Source organism: Pseudopipra pipra, chromosome 1 (genome assembly GCF_036250125.1).
Source record: "Pseudopipra pipra isolate bDixPip1 chromosome 1, bDixPip1.hap1, whole genome shotgun sequence".
Taxonomy (NCBI): Eukaryota; Metazoa; Chordata; class Aves; order Passeriformes; family Pipridae; genus Pseudopipra; species Pseudopipra pipra.
The window spans coordinates 115,184,794-115,210,245 of record NC_087549.1 but is presented as its reverse complement, the minus strand read 5'-3'; the positions used below and the strand labels follow the sequence as shown (position 1 = coordinate 115,210,245).

General features: G+C 39.4%; 1 protein-coding gene across 1 annotated transcript in view; it reads left to right on the top strand.

The window, feature by feature from the left end:
• Nucleotides 1-14,422: 14,422 nt before the first annotated feature.
• The window catches only part of CMC1 (C-X9-C motif containing 1), a 44,287-nt gene continuing 33,257 nt past the window's right edge, over nucleotides 14,423-25,452 (top strand). The window contains exon 1 of the mRNA XM_064672566.1: nucleotides 14,423-14,536. Within this exon, the coding sequence (XP_064528636.1) occupies nucleotides 14,512-14,536 (25 nt within the window). The 5' untranslated portion in view covers nucleotides 14,423-14,511. The remainder of the gene's footprint in view (nucleotides 14,537-25,452) is intronic.

Below are 25,452 nucleotides of genomic sequence, written 5' to 3'. Positions count from 1 at the left end.
TTTCTTTCTTGTACTCTAGACATGCAATTTTAAGATTAGAGAACCCATCTTCATAGGGCCCTTCTTATTTCCTACTGAGGAAGGACAATCCCTTGGCAAATATGGAACAGTTGCATCAGAAATAAGACATAAAAAAAAGGCAGCTATGGTTAAAATATAATACAGCATAAAAGCCAACTGTGTTAAAAACTGTCTGGAATGTTTAAATTCAGATTTTCAGAAAACTCTAAAATAATTATATCTGCCCTTAAGCCACACTTAAGGACAGCTGCAAACATCAAGCAAAGGGAGTGTGTAGGGACACTTTTCAAAGTCTGTGACTGCGAAGAGTAGACCACTGGGTACTGCTGGTCACAGGCAGGAGGCAAATAAAGTCTGACCCTGCTTAAGAGGGAATTAAAGAATCTAAAGACAGCTGCTAAATATAGGCAGAGTTTCCCCTGCTGTTGGACTTTCTAAAACAGCGATGTTGTCAGAGCTCCTTCCCAAGCACCCCAGAAACGTGCTTTAACATGATGAAAGAATCAATTCAACCACATAAAGATGGCTTACAGAGTACCCGAATGGCAACTTTATCCCATTTCTGCTGGAAAAAGAGAACCCTGGGCCAAGGTAAACTGATATAGCACAAGTGAAGGAAGTTTGTTCCTATAGTACAAACCCAGCCAATTCAAAGCCAAGCTCAGTAAGTCAAAAAGTCAATTTCTATCTCCATACCTGAACGTAATTGTTGAAGTAGTTTTTCTTCTGCATGAGCTTTGGACTAGAAATTCAACACACTGCTCCTCATGTGCGAACTTCATTCAGCCTTGACAACTGAATGACCATTTCCTAGACTGCTTATAAGGATTTCTATTTTGATTTATAAATACAAGTATTATGTTTACTTTTCCCTTTTGCAATATACTAATTTATGCTTAGAAGAAATAGTATGTGCCTATCCCACCAAACGCATGCACACATTTGGAAACATCTGGGGTTGCTTAAGGTATTCTTAATTTTGCATATTTGTCAAGAGCAGGAGGTTAACTAAGGAAGTAATTTGAAAGGCATTTATCTGGTGACATGGTTTCTGCTGCAGTCTCAAGACAGTGGAATTGAGGAGGGGAGATAAAAAGCTACAATTGTCATTAATAAACATACACAGTTTATTTTGTGGTTTGTATTTCTACATTCTAGGTTTGAGCAAGTTTAAGGGATCTGAATCTTCTGAGAATCTCTTCTCAAAGAGACTGCCGTTGGTCTGCACTTCTGGATGTTGCAAAATATCCAGTGCTGCTTGAAAGGGAGAAGATATTTTTTCAGGGCAATATGGCATTCAGTTTTATAAACTTTATCAATGAGTTATCCAGGTAATATTAAGATGTCAAATACTTTAATATGAAAAATACAAGAACTTTCCTTCCAAATGTGGGTCAAAATTACTTTTAACATTTATAATACTATCTGGACAGAAATTTATACGTTTCTAGCTGAAAGGTTAGCAACATTCTTTAAAGTTTTCTGTATTTCAGACAGATTATACTAATATTAAATAAAACACCACTTAATTCCTACATACTTTAACAGTTTTACATATTTCACATGGACATTTTTGTCACCATTCATCATCAATTTTGCAAGAAAATAACTCACTCTCTCTTAATCTCAATTTTTTTTTCTAAGATGGGCAACACCAATATTAACATTCCATGAATGAGCCTAGTTGTTGTGAAATAGTAAAAGGAAAAAAAAGTCCTTTGTTGGGTTTTTTCCTGGAAATAACAAAAGAAAAAAAACCCACCAACACACAAAACAATTATACAAATTACCTTTCTAAATGGATTTGAACAATCTTGACATTTGTTAGTCGAAAACAAGGGAGCATTTCTGGTTCTCTAGTAATTTTAATGGCAAAATGACCTAGGTGTGCCCCCATACAACCCAAATATTGAATTCCTCATCACCACTACCAACACAAGAGGAGACCTAAAACTTGACATTGACACATACAATATCTGGTAGTCTAGAAATCAATAAGAGCAGTGACCTGCTTTCAAATGAAAAGCAGGAAGGATCTCTCCCAAAGGCCCTAATGTCTGTATGGCCTTCTGACTAACCACCAACATACAAGAAAAACATAGAAGCTTCAAACATGACTATAGAATGGACAGAAGTAAAAAACCCACTTCTTTGTATGATTCAGGCTTATATATGCTACTAGTTGGAGTTTTTTATACTGCAGAAGTCGGAAGTGGTCTGAAGTAAATGATAGAGAAGAGAGAAACTGAATGAAGAGATGCTGAGGAGAGTCTACGGCAAAACCACCTAGCCAGAACAGCACAGCACTTACAGAATTGCAGTAGTCTTCTGACTAGTAGTGTGTGAAAAGCTAGGAGGGTATTTCTGGTGTACATCACAGTAAAAGCTGAAGTGAGACCTCAAACCTCTTTCTCTTTTCTGAAACAGGATATGAATTTAATTATGCAGAAATGGTGTGTGCATTTCTTCTTTTTCTGAGAGTCTTGCAAATCCTTCTTATAAAAATTGTTGCTTTACAGTAGCACAGCTTCTAACTCCAATGAGTTTTAAGTACGCTTGCTGCTCTTGCTTTACTGCAGACTCCAGCTCCTCCCTGAGTCAGAGTGAGTGCACCTCTTTAAAAAAACAACTATTCTGACAGTATGGTCATCCTTTCTCAGGGTTTTTTGCCAATTTCAAGAGCCTAATTGCTGTAGTGAACTGTGAGGAGGAATATACTATATCCAAACTCTAACTGCAATGAAAAACTACCTTTTTCCCCGCTCTGTTACCTCCCTACTTCAGCAGCAGATTTTCTCCCTTGCTAATGCAAGTATCTGTTGTGGAGTATTTTTCCTTTACAATAAAACCAAAACATCCTTGGTTTCCAGCATAATTGTTACAAATCAACACCAATTTTGACATTAGTGTTTCTCTTTAAAGAAAATTTGATAGTTTCCCAACAGTAGCATTGCATTTCTTTAATGCTTATTGACAGGCAGGTCAGTAGCCAGTGACTTTCTTTTAATGACTATTCTTTTGTTCTCTTTGCAGTACCCGCAAGGACTTGAATGACAGAAAGTTCATTTTTCTCCGAATGAACATCTGATGAGAGTAGCCCATGCTTTACCCCCCTTTGGGAGACATGCTGTCAGCCAGCAAAGCCATGGTGGTCGTGGTAACTGTCACTGCATATCCAACAGCTGCTCCGTTACACATTCCCTAACCTGGCAAGAACCACGCCGCTGAGATTCTGCGGCTTTTCCCCACTCTGGCTCTGTGCTGCCCTAGCCCTGCACCTCCAGCAGGCAGGCTGGGCAGCAGCTCTGGCTGCAGCTGTTTCTCACTCTCCTAGTGCTGGTTCACCACAGCAGATCTCCCTAAGGTGTCTTCTGGAGCAGACCCTGGAGACTGAGTGTCACCCCTGTCCAGAACCAGAGCTTCTCAGCTGGAAGCCAGCAGTGCCCTAACCTGGTTGGTACTCACAATTTGCAGATGGCCTTATACTGTGGGGATTTTGCTGTACCAATGGAATGAAATTAAGAGGGAAAAAATATGCTGAAGTGAACATTTTGAATTGTTTACATTCAAAGCAGAACATGGTATGATGAATAAAAGGTCAATCAAATCGACAACATAGGTTCCCTCAATATCAAAAGAATCATGTTCGTGCAGTCGCCATGCTCTAGTCGAGTGTTAGCTCAAGGAGAACCTGGGCTACATAAGGCAGAACTAAATGCAAATTGCATTCAATAGCTCAATGTCCTAATCATCATCTGGACAAGTCATTTTAGTTTAATGCTAAATAGTTCAAAATGGTATTTTAATTATATAAAGCTAGGTACCATAATATTTTCTTTGGAACAAGGCTTTAAATTTCAATCTTTGTTGAAGATGCAAGCAGAACATGAATGGAGCTTAAACTACCACCACAACTGGTTAAACCTTCCTAGAGGTATTTTGGTTGCATTCAGGCTGGATGTCCTAATTAGGATTGTATTCTATGTCTCTATGTCTCTTACATATGAGTAGCTCTGTCTTCCACAATGAAATCTAGAACTGAAATCTACATGAGACATTCTTAAACACGATGATATTCTAGAAGTCTAAAGGTAAAGCAAACTGTTGGCTTTTTTAAAAAAAAATTAACATATATTCCTGCTCGTGTAAAGCACACAGAGCTTAAAATAATTAAATTCAGAATTTCCCCTGATTTTTTGACTAAAAAAATTTTGAGACAATTAAAAAAAATATGAAAAGTGAATTACAATGGTACTTATATACTCTCAGTTACATTATTAATAGCTGCCATCATTTCTGCCAAAGTGCAAATGCATTTAAATACTTTAAAATGATAGCACTGATCTGTATACGATATTTTAAATGACATTCCAGGTTATGAATTCCTTTTTATGGCAAGCTAACATGTAAATGGTTAAACAAGAAGCAATGAATATGAAGGAACTGTAAAAGTTGCATCTGCAGAAACTGCAGTTCAGCCACACACCTGATTAGCTGTCCATGCTAGTACAAGATCAAGCACAAGATCAAGCCACTCACCAACCAAAACTTTATATTTAAAAAAGGAAGCAAAAACTTTCATGGACAACAAAGTATGGCAAGAAAGACAATTAATACGACAGATTTAGAGATGAACTGTCATGAAAACTAAATTATATTAATGAACTGGAGGATACTGGATGACAGCATAACTGGCATACCAACGGGTTTGAAATTGGAACCCTTACAAGAATAGCATTAGCCAGAGATGGTAGATAAAGTTTTGCAACATACTGCTTCTTCGCCTGCTAAAATTGACCAAAAGTGATCCTTTTATTACAGCATTACAAAGGGCAATGCTGTAATAAAAAGCAAAAGAATAACAAATGTTTTTCTATGCCTGAAAGAGCTATGGAAAGAAAGATGTAACATTAAGATACTATACCTACAGTATATATTTCTGGAATGAAAAATCAAGAACCATAACAAGAAGGTGTCAGAAGCTCTTGTTAAGGACCCAATAAAAACATATTAAAAAAAGAAAATTTGATTCTCTAAAGGTGCTATGATTTCTCCAGCTAACTTGGCTGTCCCCTTTTTGCTCACAATTCCTAGCTGAGGAAATAAATACCAACCTATGTAAATGTCCATTTCTTTGCTAAACAGGGAGAAAGGAGACCCTCAGAACAAACAGAACTTTTATGTCTGCAGGTGCCAGCACAGCGTATAGCACAGCCAAGTGAAAAAGAGTTATTCTTACATTCCAAATGCAATGTTTCTTTAGAACACAGGGGTTAAAATCTTGCTGTTCCTCCTAATCTGTTGTTCCAAATCAGAAAATGATGAAATTGAAACTTCAGCTTCTCCTTTCTACAGCTTATCCTAGCATGGGAATTGATTCATCACACACTGCAATCAACTTTTTGGTACTTAACTGAATACAAATTATGATACTGAGGGAGATTTACATGTTTGTGTTGTAGAGCACAATGCTCATGAAAAAAAGTTGATTTATCTAGTGCAGTGGATTCTGTTACATTTCCAAACACCCACTCAAAGTAAAACACAGAAAGACTGGGAGGATGGGCATTTTAATTGTTTTCTCTGCTTTTCTACTTCTCTATGCTAATTCATGTAATTGTTAGTTTTCAAAACTTTATGTTTGTTCCAAGCCTTTGACTTACCAGAAATACCAAATTTGCTCTCCCAAAATTTTGTTGTAGAAGTTCTGGGAAATCTCAGAGATGTTATGAACCTTACTGAAAGTTTAGAGTGCTGAATATTCTTTTCTCTAAAATATGAATTAGTCACTGAAATTAAATAAAAGGTGTTATAAAAAGTGGAGTTTAGAAAAAAAACAACTCCAAGAAACAATGACTTTGAAATAACCCATCAAAAAAACCCTGCTTTTCTGAGTTGAACACTTTGCCCCAGTTATGCAAAAACATGACAGAAAGTTAAACCTTAGTTAAACCTTAGTTACACTTTCTTTTGACACATCACCATTCAATCATGTCTTCCTTGATGCTACGCTCCTTCCTAATTCTATAGGAGAAGCAGGAAAGAGAATTAAGTGCACATATATATAATACTTATACTACATTTCGTATATATTACATATGTATAATAATAACAGACATGCAGTAGATGTCTTCATACCAAATATGACATTTGTAATGTCTTCTTGCTCTCTGCCTTCATTCAATTCTGCCTGTTACTCCTTTCAATTGTTTTACTATGAGACCTTTGGAACAGATATGCAGACAATGCCTGAAAAAAACAGACCCAAATCCCTGATACTGCTGTTAATAATTCACAATAATTAAACTAATGCTGGAGATAGGTAAATAATAAAAATAATAAAATCTACAATCCCAAATTTCAGCTTATTAGGAAAAATTGAGAAATACTTATTTATTTGGAGAGCAAAGAGATGAGCTAATAAATCCTGAATTGTAGTATCTGTATTAAACTCCCAGTTTCAGTTTGCCCTAAATGAGAATTGTTACCATCATCATTGAAGTTTCAGAACTGTATAGCACTTCCAAGATCTTATAAGATTTGTTTTACTAACTTTGTCAAGGGTTTCCACTGAGTATCCATTTCTGTATCCAGCTTCATTACATTACATATCCTCATCTACTTCTCAGTTGTGCATAAAGGTTGAACACTGGTTGTAAAGCAAAGAAGATAGTCAATTAAATGCTTTGCAGCAAAGAATTTGAATGTAGAAGCTGTCAGGCTCTTAAAGGCCTTCTAAACACAAATGGAATCAATGGGATAAAGCCTTTGAGTTTTCATTTTGATTCTATGTATTACAACATGTCACATTAATAGTAAAAAAAAAATAAATCTCATGATTCTGTAGACAATACTATGGTTTGCCACACCAACAGCAACTAACCCTTGCTGCACCCCCACCAACCAGCCATCAGAACTGGAGTCACACAAAGCCTGTATTACTTATGGACGTAAATATCCCAGTGAGGTAGATAATTAGGAACACATCAGAATCATATCACAGGGAAATACATGTCAAGAGCTGAGTTTTCAAATCAGATGTCCCTTCCCTGCATTCAGTGCTCCCTTAGCACCGAAATGAATGTCAGTAGATGAAAGTACAGCAGCTGTAAAACCACATTCAGCAACACAAAAAAGATCAGAAAGGGAGAAGAGGATAGAAATAACATTTCTTTGCAGCTCAGCTACAATGAGAGTTTATATCTCAACTCAAAAATATGCAACATGATAATTTCACTGACTTCCCCAATAAGCCTCCTGTACTTATGAACAGTCAAATGGTTAACTGCACAACATAGATAAGATACTAGGAACTAAGAAGTTGATTTTCAAAGCAATGGATGAACACAAAAAAGCAAAAAAAACTTTTTTCCCCTTACTGAAGTTCAGGTTATGGATTTTTATGACTGCCAATACTTCCTCTTGACAACATCCATATCTCAGTAAGTAAAACCACAGAATCAGTGCTGGTCAGTTGAGGCTCCTTAGAAGAGCAGTGTTAAATTTAAAGTCAGATTGAATTTTCCAGACTGGTGAATAGGAAGAAGCTAAGTGTTCAGCATTATTATTGTTGCATCACTCCTGTGTACCTAAAAACTAAAGCAAAGGGAAAAGCCTTGACAAAAAAACCCCATGCTTTGGGGTTTTTCCTACCATATCTTTCATGGTAGGAAAGCATCTTCCTCTACTCACATTCTGTTTATCAGTCTTTAAGTGTCAAGTCTGAATTAGAAACAAGTGCAGTGAATATATTCAATTATTGTAAATTTTAAGGAAAGTAAGTCCTTGTACCTCAGATTGTTTTTCATATTTTATGGAGAAGTAGACAAACAACCACAGACTTCTTAACAATGTAAACTAAGGAGGTGAGCAAATATAACATAGATAATTATATAAAATCATCCTACTGTAAATTTGGGTAGGGAGAGGTATGGGGATTTACTATAAGTTAAATACTGAGAATTTGATGCATGCAAAAAGAAGCTGTCTGCTGACAGAAGGATTTTTTTAGACAGCATCAGGCTCACATTCAGCAATGACATTTTTTTCTCTTTCATTTCTGCATCCTTCTCTACATACGTTAAGAAGTAGCTTTGTCTTCTGCCCTGATGACTCGGATCTTAACATTTTCAGTGATGGCAATCCAAATGCAGAAGTATGGATTGTACTTAGGCCTAATTTTCTGAACTATGAGTAGTGTTACAATCTCAGCGGACTGTAAATTGAGGAACTTGATCTTCAGATCTCTAGTTTACCACTAACATTCCTCCACAATGTCCAGCAAACTGCTTAAGCTCTTTGTGCTGTTGTTTCCCTGTCTCTGAGGCTTTTTGTGGTTTAGAGATGAAAGAAGCAACTACTGTGGTTGAACTTCGAGGCAGAATGATGATCCTACATTACAGGGTGGTGTGCCCAACGAGAAGCAAACATTTCCAGAACTAAAGAAACAGACAATGATTCTTAAGAGGATCAACCAGCAGTTAAGAGGATTTGTATCTCTAAGCAGGGATTTACTACACAAAATGAGTATGTACAAACAAGACTAGCACTCAAACAGAACTGACTACATAGCGCGTTTCCGTTATTAAAGGCTTACTCTTCCTTTTTCTTTACTTGTAATACAACTCCTGACACCAAGGATGGAGCTGTAACCCCTGTCCATGTTATGGAATGGATCTGAAAGTACCTTAGAACTTGAGGGCTTGGCTTCATAGAGGCGTTCTCTGCCTTGGCACAACTCTCCCCCTAACACATAAAAACCAGACTAAGGAGTGATTAGGAAATGTCCAGGCTACTACTAATGGCAAGACACCAGGAGGGCTCTTGTGCCAACTCAGATATTTAGAGGACTGCACCACACAGTGGTTACAGCGACCTAGAAGCCACATCGAACACTGAACCATTTCCTTTTAAACATATATCATCAAGGACTAGCCCTTCTCTGTGTGGCAGGTAAAAAAATGGGAAAGGATGAAGCAAAAGAATGGCTAAGTAAATTTTCAAAGAAAATCACAAACAGAAGGAAAACTTGTTACTGTATACAGAGCTGCAAGGAGGGAAAACAAAAATCCTAAGCTTCGGTAGTGGCTGAAATAAGTTTCAAAATAAAACCTCCAATGACAGTCACTCTCTAAGTGTTGTTAATGTATTCAGACAGCAAAGTACTCTGATCATAGCCTGAAAAGTAATCGTTCTTGTAAGCAAGGTAAATCAAACAATGAAAGTTCATAGTTTGCTTTGTTTTGGTGGTGAGCCCTCCCTTGCTTTTACAGTACTGAACTACTACTACTTGAAAATCTTGGTACCAGTCAAGTGGTCTACATCTGGTACATCATATAGTTTATATCTTTGGGGTATATCTAGTCTCTTGAGATAAAATGAGGACATTTTAGGGGAAAAAAAGCCAATGAAAGATTGTGCTGTTGTATGCAGACTTCAGAAAAGGAACTGAAGTGTTTTGCACTCTGCCAATCAGATCTAGGAGTGACTGGCAAACATAATTATTATTTGATGTAATTTTTCTACTTGAGCAGATGGCCAGCTCCCTATATACTACTTCAGTGGCATCTTGCTAGAAAGACAACAATTTCTGGTAGTCACCCTGATCAGATGGTTCCAACTCCTCTGAAACATCAGGCCAGGCCCATGAAGGGAAGGGTGTCATTCTTGGGGAAGTGGTAAGAGACAGGCCACAGGACTCGAGATGGGCCCTACCACCACAGAGCTTCCTACTTAGCAACATGCCAGTTGCGGTTCTTCTAGAGAAAGAGAGACGCTGAGGCCACACAGCGCTAATGCCTGCGTTGTGAAGATACTGCAGAAGTCTATCATCAGTTATGTGAGACTTGGCAGGCTGCAGGTTCAGAGGTCTGCAAGACACTAATATCCAGAACAAGAAGAGTTAGAGATTACTAAGATAGGACAGAACATGCCTAGTGCTTCTTCCTACAGGAACAGATTCTGATGTAAAGACCTCCTATTCTTAAACAGACATATGGATAGGTTTAATTTTATGGGGGAGTAAACACAAAATGCTGGAACCTGCACAACCAAAAGATAATACAAACTCCTTCTTCATGTTTTTCCCTCTCGTGGAAGACATGTCTCTAGTCAGTGGCAATCTCAGATGGCAATTGCAAATAAGGCCCTGAACGACTTTGCAGCGGCTTCTGTAATAGTATGCTCCCTTAAGAAAATGAAATGTTTCTTTGATTGTAAATATTCTCATTTAAAGCTCCCCTACATCTCGCACTTATGAGTGAATGTATTTCACATGAGTAAGCTTAAAAAAGAATCACAGCCTTTTACTGGAAGTTACATCTCATGAAACAAGATCAAAAATGTCAACAGCGAAAATGTCAAAGAAGTGCCATTTGAAAATATGCCTTTGAACTCATTTGACCAAGGCTATTGTTTAAAAAAAAAAATCACACCTGTGTGTAGACAGATAGGCTCTCTTTATCTAGTAAGAACTAGGTGTGGAGATACGTGGGATAGATAATTAATCTCTATTGCTATCTATAGTTTCATTGTTAACACCGGCTTGGTTGAAGTGTGAAAATATGTTCACACTTTTGAAAATGGGCGATTAATCAAATGACAATATGAATCTTAGGAACACAGAAATTACTGTTACCCAACACTATTTCTGACTATATATTTTAAAAAAAATTTATAAGAAAAGCATTGTCTCGGGTATCCTTCAAGATTATAAGGGAAGCTACCACATCCTCCCCACTGTAACAATCAGTGCATAAATTGTGACCACCATCACCAGTCTACTTTCCCTAGTGCACCTAGTATTTTATCCTTGGGGAGTTAATTGCAGGGAATATTTTCCTTATATAGACAAGTTCCAAGAAACTGTAACAGAGAGATGACATAAGCAGCACTAAATAACCAGAAGCAGGAAGCAGTAGCCACTGTCCTGTTAAGGCCCTGTTAAGTAGCAGTTGTGTGTATTAAGCACTACTGGTCTCACATCAGTGCCCCAGAGATGTCCCAATTAAGCAAGTTTACAGGATAAGTATGTCAGTTAAATGAAGCACACAGTACTAACTCCTATCGAAGTGCTACATGGCAAAAGCCCCATACGTTTCAGCAAAACTTCACAAGGCTGCCCAACTTGTGCAAGATTCATATTAAAAAAGATTTGACTAAACACAAATTGCATACTCCAGATGTCATTTCAGAACTCTCTCCTGGGATAAGATACAAGTTAGACCTCATGTTTACATTATATTCTCTAAGTGTTTTTGATCATAACTTTGCACTTTTTTTTCTCTTTGTTTTTAATGAAACCATCCCTTTATACCCTTGGATGCTCCTTCAGGATATTGTTCACTTCCACAGGCACTTCCACATTAATTAAAGAAGAAAAACTATCTTTTCTCTATACAGGTTGATGAACTTAATAACATCAAGAACGCATATAAAAGCATGTGGAATATGTATTTACAAAGTGTTTTGCTTTTTTATCTATACTACTAGAATTCTTGATATGGCTTTAACACCTCACATCTCTAACACAGTAACTTCCTCTTTTCTGGTCTGTTCTTGAGCTGCTGTAAGAAAATAATTTTCCTGTGTCACCGTGTTGTCCGCTGTGCCACCTTCTGGGATCACTGCACTGACTCCCAAGTCAGATATAAGCTATTTATCTTAATTTAAAGCCCTTTGTGGACAGTTTCTGTCTTACTTATGCCATTCCTTCTCTCCATAATGTCAGACTCATTTGCTTATCTGTCAAGGTAACACTTTCTGCAATATGTTCTCATTTCCAATAATTTCTAATAGCCCCATATAGCACAAGACTATTATCAGACCCACGGCTGCCTATGCCCTTACTCAAAAATTATTTCTTATTCTCAAATCTATTTGTTCTAGCCAAAGCTGTTCTAGACAATTTTTTCCTTTGTATTTGTTCTTATTTCCTCAAGATATGTCTTACTCCCTTGCAGTTCTTAGCATTCTTCATTTTTTTTTGGTCAGACTTGGAAATAAGACTTGCAGAAAAATCCTATTTCTGCTCTACAGGCCAGCTACTGGAAGAGAAGAGGACAGCTTCCCCAACTTACAAAGATTTTGGACTTATGTTTTTGTGCGTATTGCCTTCATCAAATAAAGTTCTGTCTAGCCTAGCACCCTGTGATTAAACTGACACAATACACAGAGCTGACACATAAATTCAAAGATCTTCATCAATAAAAAAAAATCTTCAGAGTTCTGATTTTACAGGGCATATATAAACACCAATAGCCAAGAGTTTAAGAGTAGCAAAAACCACTAACTAAAATAATGCCTTTTTTTAACTCGACCTACTGTTGTAAGTGTACATTCTCTTTTTTTTGCTGAAAGTTTCTCTTTGTATTACATGTTCTCTTGCATTTTCTTGTTGCAGATATATATTAGAACTCTTTGCAGATTGGCTGGTATCTTTTTTTTAGCACTCTTACATTCAATGCAGAAGTGGCATAGGCCAAAAACCCCTTAATAAAACAAATACAAGCAAATTGACATGTTGCATTTGCACAGCCCTGTTGAACTAAAATTCTCTTAATCAGTGTATAAACAGTAACTGAAATGGTATAGTTTACAGTTACGGAAAACAATTGTAACATTCACATTTTACTGTAAGGAAATAGACCAGACTTGTGGATTTTAAAGAAAAGAAAAGAATAAAGGCACTTAATGGTGTAAAACTGAAATGCTCTAGATCAGTAAGGCCAAAAGCAATGGTGTGGAAGATTTTGCCTACATCACGCTCTACTAACTTCTGTGAACATATCAACGTGAAGAACTTGACTCTTAGTGTGGCCTCAAATTGAAAGAATCTATTTTCAAATAAAGGGACTGAATTTTCAGATGGGGAAAATAATGTAAATCTGGGGAAAAAACTGGACTTGAAATTCCTTTTAAGAATAAATAATGTGGTGATTGTTATCAGAATTCCTCCTACTGATTTTTTCTAGACTGCTTATTATCTTCCAGAGGCATAGAAGGTCTATCTGGTGTTTGGGGAAGGCTCCTGGACTTCCCACTTCCCTAAGAATGTAATATTTAACATTCATCTTTCCATTTAACAGGAAGTAACAATGCCAGATAACAGAGGAACGCTATATTTAGAAGCATTTTTGCAGCCTCCTGTAAGTGGCTACTGCATAAAATGACTGATTTTCCATACCACCTGTCACTCTAAAACGTTGAACACACAAAAAAAAGGTGGGTTTTTTGAAAATCCTGGGTTGCATTTGTTAAAACAAGTCCTGAGTTTCAGATATGTCTCCTTGTTTTTAATTATTCTTAATTTCTGGGGAATCATGTTCTCGGATTTTTAAATGTGTGGCAATTTGTCACTTTTTATTTATTTATTTATTTTATTTGCACATTTTGTTTCCAAAAAAAATGGTCAGCATTGCCTCGTGCCATGAACAACTAAAGATTGGTCAGTCAAATATACTGCAGACTCCTAAATATGAGTTTCAGGTGGGATAGTAAATTTTGTGATTCCTCTATCAGCTGTCACAGGAATGTGGTCCCAGTGATATCGAAGCATGAGAGATGATCTCTTGCCGTCTGATTGGGAAGCCCTTCTTAAAGGTCACAGACCAACTCATTGGTTAAAACTGCCACCACTGAAATTCTTCTTTTCCACTTCAAGCCCTTGCTGGGGAAGCCTCAGGCTGGAGGCCTGGGCTGGAAGGCAAGAGCTGGAGGCTGTGACACCCAGCCCCTGTCAGGGGCAGCACACACTCACAAGCTCCCTAGGTTCCCGGGGAAGTGGTACTCTCCGTACCTGGACCCGCAGGGAGCCCAGTTCTGAGCTGCTCCGTACAAGAGAGACATGGAGCTCCTGGAGTGGGTCCAGCAGAGGGCAAAGAAAATGACTGAGAGACTGGAGCATCTCTCTTATGCAGAAAGGCTGAGGAAGTATAGAGAAGATGGGGACCTCATCAACATCTACAAGTATCTGAAGGGAGGGTGTCAAGAGGATGGATCCAGGCTCTTCTCAGTGGTACCAAGCAATAAGACAAGAGCCAATGGGCAGCAACTGATGCAGAGGAAGCTCCATCTGAACATGAGGAAGAACTTCTTTACTGTGACCGAGCACTGGAACAGATTGCCCAGAGAGGTTGTGGAATCTCCCTCACTGGAGATGTACAAGAACCGTCTGGATGCAATCCTGCGCCACGTCCTCCGGGATGACCCAGCTTGAGCAGGGAGTTGAAGCAGATGAGCCCGATGTGGTCCCTTTCCAACCTGACCCATTCTGTGACTCCTCGGTGACCCCCAGAGTCCGAGACCACCCCCGACCCGTCAGCCCCGCTCACCGCGACCCCATCCCAGCCCAGGGCTCCCTTCGCCCCGCGCGCCCCCGCCCGCTGAGGGCGGGCCGGGAGGAGCGGGCGGGGCCGCGCCTGCGCCGCAGGGGCAGTGCGGGGCGGTGCGTGCGCGGCGTGTGCGCAGCTGCCGGCGTGCGCGGGGCCGCAGATGGAGCCTCCCCCCGGCGCCGCAGGTAGGGGCGGCCGTGGGGCGGGCGGGAGGGAGAGAGGACGGGGGCGGCGGAGCGCCCCCCCTCCACCCCCAACACACACCTCCCCACTCTCCTCCACACTCTCCTCCCCCCTGCCCCTCCCGCCTCGCTAGGGCTTCCTGTGGGAAACCCCCCGTCGCTTTCCGCTGGCTCCGCTCACTCGCCGGGGAGGGCGGCGGGCTGGGCTGCACCGCACCGCCCGCGGGTGCTGGGAAGGGCCACCCCAAGGGGCTCTGGCCCGCCACCCGCGAGGTTCCCGGCGGACCGGGGCGTCCCCGCCGCACGCGGCGGTCTCCCTGCGCCCTCCCGCTCTCTCGGCTCCCTTTCCCCGCCGCCCCTTCCGTCCCTCCTTCTTGCCGCCCCTGTGACCTCCAGCGGCCGGGCGGCGCCCCGGGGAGGCGAGGTGCCCGCTGGTGCTCGTGTGGCCTCTCTGGCTGTGTAACGAAGGAAAAGGCTAAACACCAAGGTTACGTCGCCTTTGGCTTCGCGTTGCCGAAGTCTTGCCCGAATGATTATAGACACGTGTCCACAGAAGTGAATGAAACCCCGTGTCCTTCCTTTATACCCGCGTAGTGTTCGCTCACCTGCCCTAAACCCCTGAGTCTGGTGCCTTCAGCTTGGTATGTTAAAAGGCCATTTCCCCGTGAGACCGAGCCCTGCGTGGTGTGGGCCGGCTCCAGCTGACACAAGGTGTTGGGACACCCGTAGCTGGTGACAGACTGCAGCGGTCGTGGCTGTGCACCTTGGTCAGTGCAGCCTGTGGCTGCTTCTTTAAAAGCTGAAGAGGGTTGGCCAAGGTCAAGCTCCTGATTTCTGATAGAAACCTGTCCTGGGCCTGGCTTTCCAGGCCCTGCAAACAAGGTATTCATAGAGCAGTTAAGTTCTAGGTTTGTTTCTGGGTTTTTTGATCGTGCTCTCTAAGTGTTGATCTGTTACTGAATTAAGAAAACGTTATAAAACTTAATGCTGCATTTTGAGTGGTGGACGTTCACATCTACAGCATAATTTCACTTCCCAGTTGTCCTTTGGAAAAAGCCTAGTTATTACACTAGCTTAATTCAACCTGTCATGATTTCAGTGTAGAGCAAAAAAGTTGACTCCAAACACTGAAGTTCATCAGCATTCTGCTTCCCTGTGTTTCTATATAATGACATTATCTCTCCCTCCCAATCCATGTTGTAGTTGTATGTTAGCTGTAGTAGGACTGCTGGGGGTGTACTTTGGGTACATGCTGTGTGATACCAATACTGATATTCATCTGCCGAGCAGTGGCATTGCTTACTGACACCTCTCTAAATCTGCTACCTTGTTATCCAGTGTCTTCTGCTTCCCTCCCCCCGCTCCCCATCAGTCCCTGGCTGTTATGGCTCTGTTGAAAACCTCAGAATGTGAACTAAAAGCAGACATGTCTACATGAGGTAGTAGAGAAACTGGAACAGTAGCTGCAAGAGGTGTGAGCTGCCCTGTTCATATTAGTAAGGTGTTAACCCAGATACTCTGGTGCGGTAGGTTTTAGTGTCATCATTGTTAACTGCTTCTTGGCTCATATATGAGAAAAAAGAGGGAGAATCACAGTTCTGTAAATAATTACTGTGACTGATACTTCGTTTTGTGGTCACAAAAGACACAAATATTCTTATGGCTTTGCCAGGCAGTAGGGAGCGAATATGAAGGAGTCCTCTGAAACTCGGAATATAGAACCTGTGAATTATGTCATGATTTGTATGGGAGGAGTTTTTTGACAGCCACGGTTCGGGAAGGAACTGTGGTTGTGTCATTAGGTGATTACATTCAGTAAATAAATTGGTAGATGAATCTGTTCACAAAAGTTTATGTTCATAGAATCAAAGATTTTCCTGAGTTGGAATGGACCCACAAGGATCATCAAATCCGATTCTTGGCCTTGCTCAGGACATCCCCAAGGATGACATCATGTGCCTGAGAGCGTTGTCCAGACACTTCTCGAACTCTGTCAGGCTCAGTGCTGTGGCCATTTCTCTGGGGTGCCTGTTCAAGTGCCCAACCACTCTCTGGGGGAAAAACCTTTTCCTAATAGCCAACCTAAACTTCCCCTGACTTAGCTTCAGGCTATTCCCTTGGGTCCCATCACTGGTCACCAGAGAGATCAGTGCCTGCCCCTTCACTTCCCCTTGTGAGGAAGATGTAGACTGCAATGAGGTCTCCCCTCAGTCTCCTCCAGGCTGAACAAGCCAAGTGACCTCAGCTGCTCTTGGCCCTTCCTCTCCTCTAAGCCCTTCATCAATTCTGTTGCCCTACTTTGGACGCTCTCCAAGAGCTTTATATCCTTGTTGTAATGCCCAAAACTGCACACAATATTCAAGGTGAGGCCGCCCCAGTGCAGAGCAGAGCGGGACAATCCCCTCCCTCGACCGGCTGCCGATGCTTTGCCTGATGCCCCCCCAGGACACGGTTGGCCCTCCTGGCTGCCAGGGCACTGCTGACTCATATTCAACTGGCCGTCAACCAGGACCCCTAGGTCCCTTTCCACAGTGCTGCTCTCCAGCATCTCATTCCTCTCTGTCCATACATCCAGGGCTGCCCCATTCTAGGTGCTAAACTGTGTTAATCTTCACATAGTTGGTAATTGCCCAGTTCTCTAATTCACATAGGTCTCTTTGCAAAGCCTCCCTGCCTTTGAGGGAGTCAACAGCTCCTCGCAGTTTAGGAAAATGTTACATTAGTTTGTTTTATCCTTCTCCAGAATGAATGTGCTGCAGCTCAGCATTGAATTTGATTTTTGTATGCACCACTTCCAAAACTATGTAGGGTGCTGGTTTTAGTAGTAGAGGCCATGGGTTATAAGAAAGCACATTTTCTTTTTAATGTGCACTTGGTTATATCTGTAATTTTCAGATGATGATGTCTGGATCCCCAGTTGAAGATTCACAGATGTGTAAAAAGAAAAGTGGAATCATTGTCAGTAGCTGAGATACACAATACAGACTTTGGTACCCTTCCTAGATATAGGGCTTAAAAGCAGAGGGGCTGAAGACTGATTTAATATTTTTCCTAAGCTGCTTAAAATGTTTGTTTCTTACTGTTATGTGGAAGTCTAGGCTGCTAACAAGTTACAACATCCATTTTTCAGTGGAAGGAGAGAACTGGGCTTGCAGAATGGTTGTAACTTTGTTTCAAAGTGGCAAGGGCTGTAAGACCAGAGCTAGAAGAATATCCTGAAAGGAATGAAATGATAATTTCAAAAAATAGGGAGGATAAAATAATGGGGGATAAAACGATGTTGAATTTAAAGGGCAAAAATATACAAGTAAAAGGAAAAGTGGCTTTTCAGCTTTTAATTAAACTTCTTTTAGATAAGTTGCCAGAATAACATCTGCAATTCTTGTGTTAATGTAAGCGAAAGGCTTTTAGCCTTGTCTTCATGTCAGAACATCTCATATTCTGGAACTTATGAAAACACTGATGTGTTTTGATCATATCTGTGATGTTAGTTTCCAAGATCTTCATTCATTTCTATTACATATACTGATTATTCATTAAGTACATAGGTACAGAAGTCAAAGGTTGGCATTGATTTTTATTGTCTCTTAGTCCTTCCAGATAAAGGAATTAAAAAAAGTGCAGGAAGAATGGTATTTGGTACTCTTATTCAAAAGCCTTGCTCTTCATTTGTGTGTGGTGTTCATTCTTTGGAATGAAAGGTGTAAATTTTATCTCGAAAGGAGTGGCTAAAACTTTTAATTGTGATTTACATTATTTTTCAGTACACCTTGTCATTCACTCCTGAAAATGAGTAAAGAGGGCTATGTAGTGCTGGAGCAACTGATTAACATTATGGGGTATGGTGAGAAATCTGAGGTTGTTAACATCTCCTATTGTAATAATGGGGGGGGTTGTTGGTTTTTAGATTTTCCTGCATCCCTTCTTTTTCCAGATGTTGGGGACTTTGCTGTTTCTGTGTCAGATTTGCCTGTTACTTGTCTCTTGTTTCTGATGCAAATTGTTGCATAGTTTTTGCTGCCACTGCTTAGCTCTGTTTGATTTACACCATTCAGATAGTTTGTGGTGCAGGACCTTTCTCTGTTTCTTATTCCAGGTAGAAGTAAGCAGAAAATACTTGGACAACATCCACTGTTAGTTAGAAGGAATGTAGAAGAAATAGGGACTGTACGCTTGGGACTGGTTTCAGAGAAGAGGCACTCAGAAGTTTGGGCTTGATTTAAAAAGTGTTGAACCATATCCTATATAAGAATTGAATTGTGTCTGTGCTGTTATTATATTTTGGCATCCCAGAAAAAAATAAAAAATGTATATTTGACTGCTGAGTACTGCTGCATGGTGTCTTTGTTTTTAAGTGAAAGAAAGCTGTGTTGAGGACTTTGCATCAGTTACCAAGTGAAGCATTCAGCAGCTTTACAATGGCGGAATTAGGGCTGTCTCTGCTAGTTTAGTCCTGGGTCAGTCATGGCCCTAGTTGTTACTGACTCTATATTTTGTGCATTTTGCTGGAATTCTCATTTGAGGTAGGCTGAGGTAGCTCACACCCAAAGTTTTTCTAACTGTCAGGTCTGTCATACTTGAACAATGGTACAGGCTAAACACTAATGAACCTGCATTATTTCCAGCAGTAAATACTTAAGTCCTAATCTGTAATTAATTTTCAGGCCCCGTAACTGGATTTGCTGTGTGATCAGCAGTGTAAAAATATCTCCTTGTGTCGGGTTGGCTTTACTTATTACTCACTAGATGTATGAGCATTTGCAATCTGCATGTAATTAAAAAAAAGTCTACTTTTCCTTTTCTTTCTGGATATTACAGACTTTCTGTAATACAGCCATTGTTCGCTTTGAGCAAACAGTATTCTGGTAATCCAGTACTGCCATATTGCAGGAATATGAGCCCCAAAGCAAAATGTAAGATAACAAATTCAGCCACTGAAAAAGGTGAAAATTGACTTTGAGGTGACGATAGAATGGTGAGAAGTTAAAGCTTTGGAAATTTTCACTGGTATTGTCATCCCTGTACTCCATCTTAATTTAAAATGATGTCAGTATTAGAAAGATCTCAAAATCTGGAACTTTTTTAGTGCAAATAAATTTATTCATATACATTTAAAGAAGAAAAAAAATGGTTGCTGTGTAGAGAAGTTGCACTGATCAGTGTCTTTTGCTTTTAAATCAGGGTTTCACAGTATCACGTATATAGTTTCACTTGGATTATAACACTTCTGTCATTTCACGTGTTCCTTCTATACTTTAAAACCCTTAGTAGAAACCAAGTACTTAAGGCTCTAGTTTGTATGCAAACACTGATGTACAAGTGAGATTACCAAACTCGGGTGTTTGGGCCTGGTCCATCATCTGTCAGTTTACACTGGATGTTTTTGACTGATAAAACCCTTTAACAGGATTCTGCATGGGTTTTGTGGGACTGAGGTTACAAAGCAATATGCTGAAAGTCACTTTGACCCCATGAATTCCATGTCAGTAAAGGCACAGAAGTTCTCTCAAAAGCTACAGGATTGCATACTTAAAGTATTTAATTACGTCGGTGCATCAAATTAGAATTGTAGGAAAAGACCCTAAACGTCTAGAAGGATAAGGGTTTTTTTGTCCCATGACTTTAATGGGTCTGTCTCTAAATGAATTTGTTCCGTGTGACTTAGTGTTTTCAAACAGAGGCTTTGAGTAGTTGATAATATATTCAATGATACAGACTTTTTGGATAAGTTTTTATGATGCACATAGTCATAAATTATTCACATGAATTAATGCAAGATTGGTAAATTTTATTTAATACAGGGAGAATAAGCTAGGCAGAATAATGGAGATGAAAATTTTGAGTTGAATGCATTCTTTTTCTGGAGGAGTAGTAAGCTCTAATTATATTGTTTATTCAAAACACTGTTACAAGCACACTAAAATAAATTCGATTTTTTTTAAAAAATATGTAACTTCTAGAGCCAATAGTCTGATTGATGAAAGGAATGTTTGCCAATAAGCATGCACTGAACAGTGTGCTACTCCTTCTGTTATTAATAAAAGTGTTAAAAAAAAAGTGTACTTTTCAAGTGTATTTTTATAATTAGCTCATAGGCAAGTGTCTTAAAACAAAACTTTGGAATAGAACAGCATATTTACAGCTGAGAAACAGTTTTTATGAAGTGATATGAAAAATAACTGAATCCCCCAAATTAATGCAATTTTGTAACTTAGCTATAAACTTGTTCTCCAAGCCAGCTCAAATATTGAGTATACTATAGGTCTGCATATGGGAAGAATGAGAGAATGGCTGGTAAACTAAATTTCAGTAGACTTATCATAAGACCTTCCCTTCCAGGAAAACAGCTCCTTTAAATGTGGTATAGGTTAAAGAATGGGCATTTTGCTTGCATCTCCTTGGTTTTCTTCCCTTTGACTGTAATAACTCTCCTATTTCTACTGCTGAAGTTCTCATTAATACGTTTTCAAGTTTTATTTCTTAGCTTAAAAAAGAAAGGCATCTTAGAAATCTGTCTACTTACAAGTGCTTACTTTTGATAGCAGCTGGTAGAAAAAAATAGTAAGGTGTATTAAAATTGTCTCTTTTATAGCTCCACATTTCTCAACCAAGCTCCCAAAATAATGAAAGTGATTGTTTTTGAAATTTATACATTTTGAGGAGTATTACAGTTCAACTTGGATTCTTGAACCTCAACTAAACTTTCTACAGCATTTTTGCTAGTAAGTGATTTCAAGAAAAACATGAGGTAAAACAGTTACAAATTAAAATATTATAAAGTTACTAAAACTTTCTCTGTTCTTCATATATACTGTGATTCTTACTGAAATAGCTATAGTATTTAAAGTACTATTTTGAGCATTTTTTGAACATGAATAAGTAAACAGCCTTGAGCATTTTTTGAACAAGAAAATCGAAATTATAGGTTGTATAAGTAGAAATGCATGTTTCAAAGACTGTTACTGGAATCGCTTGACACAATTCCTCTTGGATGCAGAAGGTGTGAGGTTTCCTTAAATATCTGGGTAGAGTAGATTGCAACTTTTTCTCAACTTTTCTGAGTAATCTGTGTTCCTGTTACCTGAAGTAATGAGAGATGTGAAAGCAGAGCTGTAGCTACCAGCAGGAAATAGCAAGTAGAGGGTGAGTAAAACATTTACTAATTGTGTTGAATGGCAAGGGGAGAGGGAGATGATACAACTTTCCTCAGGACACTCTTCTAGGAAGGCTTTTGTCTTGGTATCCCCTGTTTGTAATAGTCTTCTAATGAGTATGACAAGCTGCTACAATCTCTTTCATTATTAGAACTGTAAAGCAGCTTTGTATTTCATTCTTTCCTTGTCCTCTAGAAGATCTACTGCTGACTGCACGGGTCTACACCGTTGTTCTCAAGGCTTCCTGGGTCCTGTGGTCAGAGACTAGGAAGCCAAGACAGTATTCATCATCTGTTTTCCCAGCTTCCATATGGAGTGACTTTTATGTGTTCTAGTGGTTGTGATGTTCTCTTTCCTATTGATGCATAATAATTTTTTTGGGTTTTGGTCATTTTTACAAAAATAATGCAACCCATTAAACTGAATGGCAATGGGCCTTGGCCTTCCATGCCAATAAACAGGTTTTGCAGCTGAGGGTTTTGATCAACCACAGAAAGCTATTACTGTTTTAGTCTCGTGCCCTACATATTGTGTGCAACAAGAGAACCATTTCAAACACTGAGATTTGCCAAAACGCACAGATTTTATTTGTTAAAAAAAAAAGTCTTAAATGTGTTTTAAGCAATTTGCTGAATAGGGATATCTCCCAGTTTAGTAATCTCTTTCCTTTCTTCAATTCTTTACTCTGGGCTGAGGTTTTATCTCTGTCTTTAAGAAACATCCAGTAGTTTAATTACACAGATTCCTTGGATGTAGCCTTATTCACATTTTCAAGGTGCTAGTGACTTATATGCGGTAACACCTGCAAGGCAGCATTTGGTTTTAATTTTGACTAACTTCTGTGTATATTTTTACAAACTACGTAGTTTTTACTGCATTTTATAACCTTTACTTAATCAGTTTGTGTTCATCCATTTTTCCCTTGTAACGTTCGATGATACTAGGAAATTTCATCAGAAAGTAAGGTAGAATCTCAGAGGATTACAATATTCTAGCACACATGCCTGAGTTTGGGCTGGCAGGGGGAGAAGGAAAAGCTTCTGCTAACATTTGTCTGCCCTCTGGAAGCTGAAAGGTAACATATTCTTATTGGTTCCCTTTGTGGCCCAAGGCCATGATCACCTCAAAGAGCCTACCCAGAAGAGCAGGAAATGTGTGTTGAGGATGTAGATGGGAACCAAAGGTCTCAGCTTTCAAATGCAGAAGGCAAACTGTAGGAAAACATATTTCTTACTTGTCTGGGAATAATGTTTTGAAGATAAAATAAAACAAGAACAAGACTGTTGAAATGCAGATTCTTCTATAGGGACTATTCTGCAGCAAATCTGGTATTAGAATAAAAATTATCTTTCTTAGTGCAGAATAGTGAACTTTCAAAAGGGGGGAAAAGTACTTATTCTAGAAACTGTAATATAGTTGAAAAAAGGCAAAAGGAATTAATGGTTTTACGCCTTGTTTTTTGATAAAGTCTTGCTTCTGAGGTGGTGTTTCTTTGAAAGTTCCTACCATATACATTATTGCAGAGATGATTAGGTTCGATTGATGATCTTGCAAGCACTTGTACATCAGTATCAGAAATGCAGTTTCTTTGCACGAGAACACATTTGTCTTAGCTGGTATCTGCTATTGTTAATATTTGTGCCTTATTTGTCTTTGTTATTTTATGTAAGTGCTAGGGATAGCAACTTCAGTGAAGTGTTTTAAGATCGTTGAAGGAAAATCACTGTAATTGTAATGCTATGGATAGTTTAGAATCAAGGAAGAATATTCAAATACTTAAGATGTTATAGTTGAAACACAGATATAGTACTGCCCAAACTGAATGTCTGCATTTGAGCTAGTTGGAGAGGTGGTTGCACCCAGATGCCTGAAACTTAGACAGTATAAGATGATTTAAATTTCATAGAATCATTTAGGTTGGAAAAAACCTTTAGCATCATCAAGTCCAATCGTTATTAAGCACAAAATATTTTCTGATTGAAAAATACAAAAGCAAAATCCTGTAAAAATTTGTGAGATAAATAATTTAAAGCTGATACTTCCCAACAAACATTCTTCTAAAAACTGTAGATGAGTTTGTAAATATTCTTCATTCTTGTTTATTTTATACAATTGAATAATTACCTCTGAACTACTGTTGTAGCTCTCTTCTCATTCTTTCTACTGGATGCTGCCCAGTGTCCTGATGTGCCCTCTCCTTCTTGCATTTTCAGCCTCTGCAGGTTTGACAACATGGGACTAAGAAGAGGGAGTTTGCCTGGAGCACAGCTCTGTCATGGTTCTGGTTGAGCTGGTGTTAACACCACTTTAACTACTCCTTCCTATCAGTCTTATGCCCCTTTCCTGTTGAATAATCAAACAGAAAATTGGATGGTTAAGCTAATTTAAAACCTGAAAACCCTTTTTGACTGTAATAGAGATCTTTTTGGATTTCTTTTTCTTTGCTTGCTTCCTTGCTTGTTTGTTTGTTTTCTCCATATGGTCTTGTGTCCTGTTTCCTTTCTAGGAATTGTATTCCTACCTACTTCTCTTTGTCAGTAGAGGGTAGCTGATCCTTGCTCTGAAGCCTTGGGCTTTGTGGTTGTGGGAACCCTAGATGCTTCTAGGCAGCTTTGCCAGCTAGGGAGGCCCAGCTGCACTTCCTAGGCCTTAAAGACTTCTTGGCTATTTGCTGCATTTCTTTGTTATCTGCTACGTTTCCATGTGGTCTGAAAGTTGAACCTGTGAGAGCCAAGAGTTGCACTTGATGATCCTTCTAAGTCCCTTCCAACTCAGACTATTCTATGGTGCTAATTGTTGGAAGTAGATAAGTAGATCCAATTACTCTGAGGTGCAAATCAGCTGAGAAGCACTTCTTTGCATGTATTTGAATTAGTTTTCTGTTTTGAGCTGGTCATTCACTGTGTGTTAAGGTGCATAATAGTGCTGATGTGATGGGAGTGAGCGAGGGCAATGGGGGACTGGTAAAACTTCCCTTTTGGTGGCAGATAGCAACCCACTTGCATAACTGTATCCACATTCATAGGTCGGCTGCCTGCTCAAAGCACCAATACAACAAAGTCAAGTTTAAAAAAGAAAGGAGTAGGTTTAAGCTATAATTTGCACCAGTGGTACTCATGACAGTTCAGTCTTTCTTCTTGTCCAAGAGTCACACAATTCCCTCTTACAGGTTGTTTTGCAGTTATATAGTGAACTGGATCAGGGAATTTTTCTAGCTGAAAAATTCCTTGACAAGAAATTTATTTACCTTTAACCCAAATTAACTTCCCCTTTCATTCACCACAGGGCTGCCGAGCCCATCTGTGTGGGCAGCGGGAAAAGAGCATCCTAGGGATGGGGACAGGGCAGGAAGGCTGCAGTGCCAGCTTGCTTTGAGTGAAATGAGTGGAGCTGAGGCACGTAGCTTGGTGGTGCCATTTCCTGCCATGTCATTCAGCTGAACTGATTTGTCCTTTTTAAAACATATGTTTAAAGTTTTCTGACAGCTTTGCATTCTCTGTAGCAAATGCTCGGTACAGTAATTGCACTGATATTCTGCAGAAAGTTCAAATGAAAGATATTTGTAGTTTTATCTCATGAAAATCAGAATATAGAAGCAAATCTTAAGTCATGAGCTATTTGTTTTCAGTATTTTTGTCGTATTTACAGAATAGACTTTGGGTTTTTTTTTCTGCTGTAGAAATTCTAAGAAAGATATTTTTCTTGAGGAGAAGTGTAAGTCTTTCGTTCAGATTCTGTATATTGCTCATTATAATCCTTTGTTTT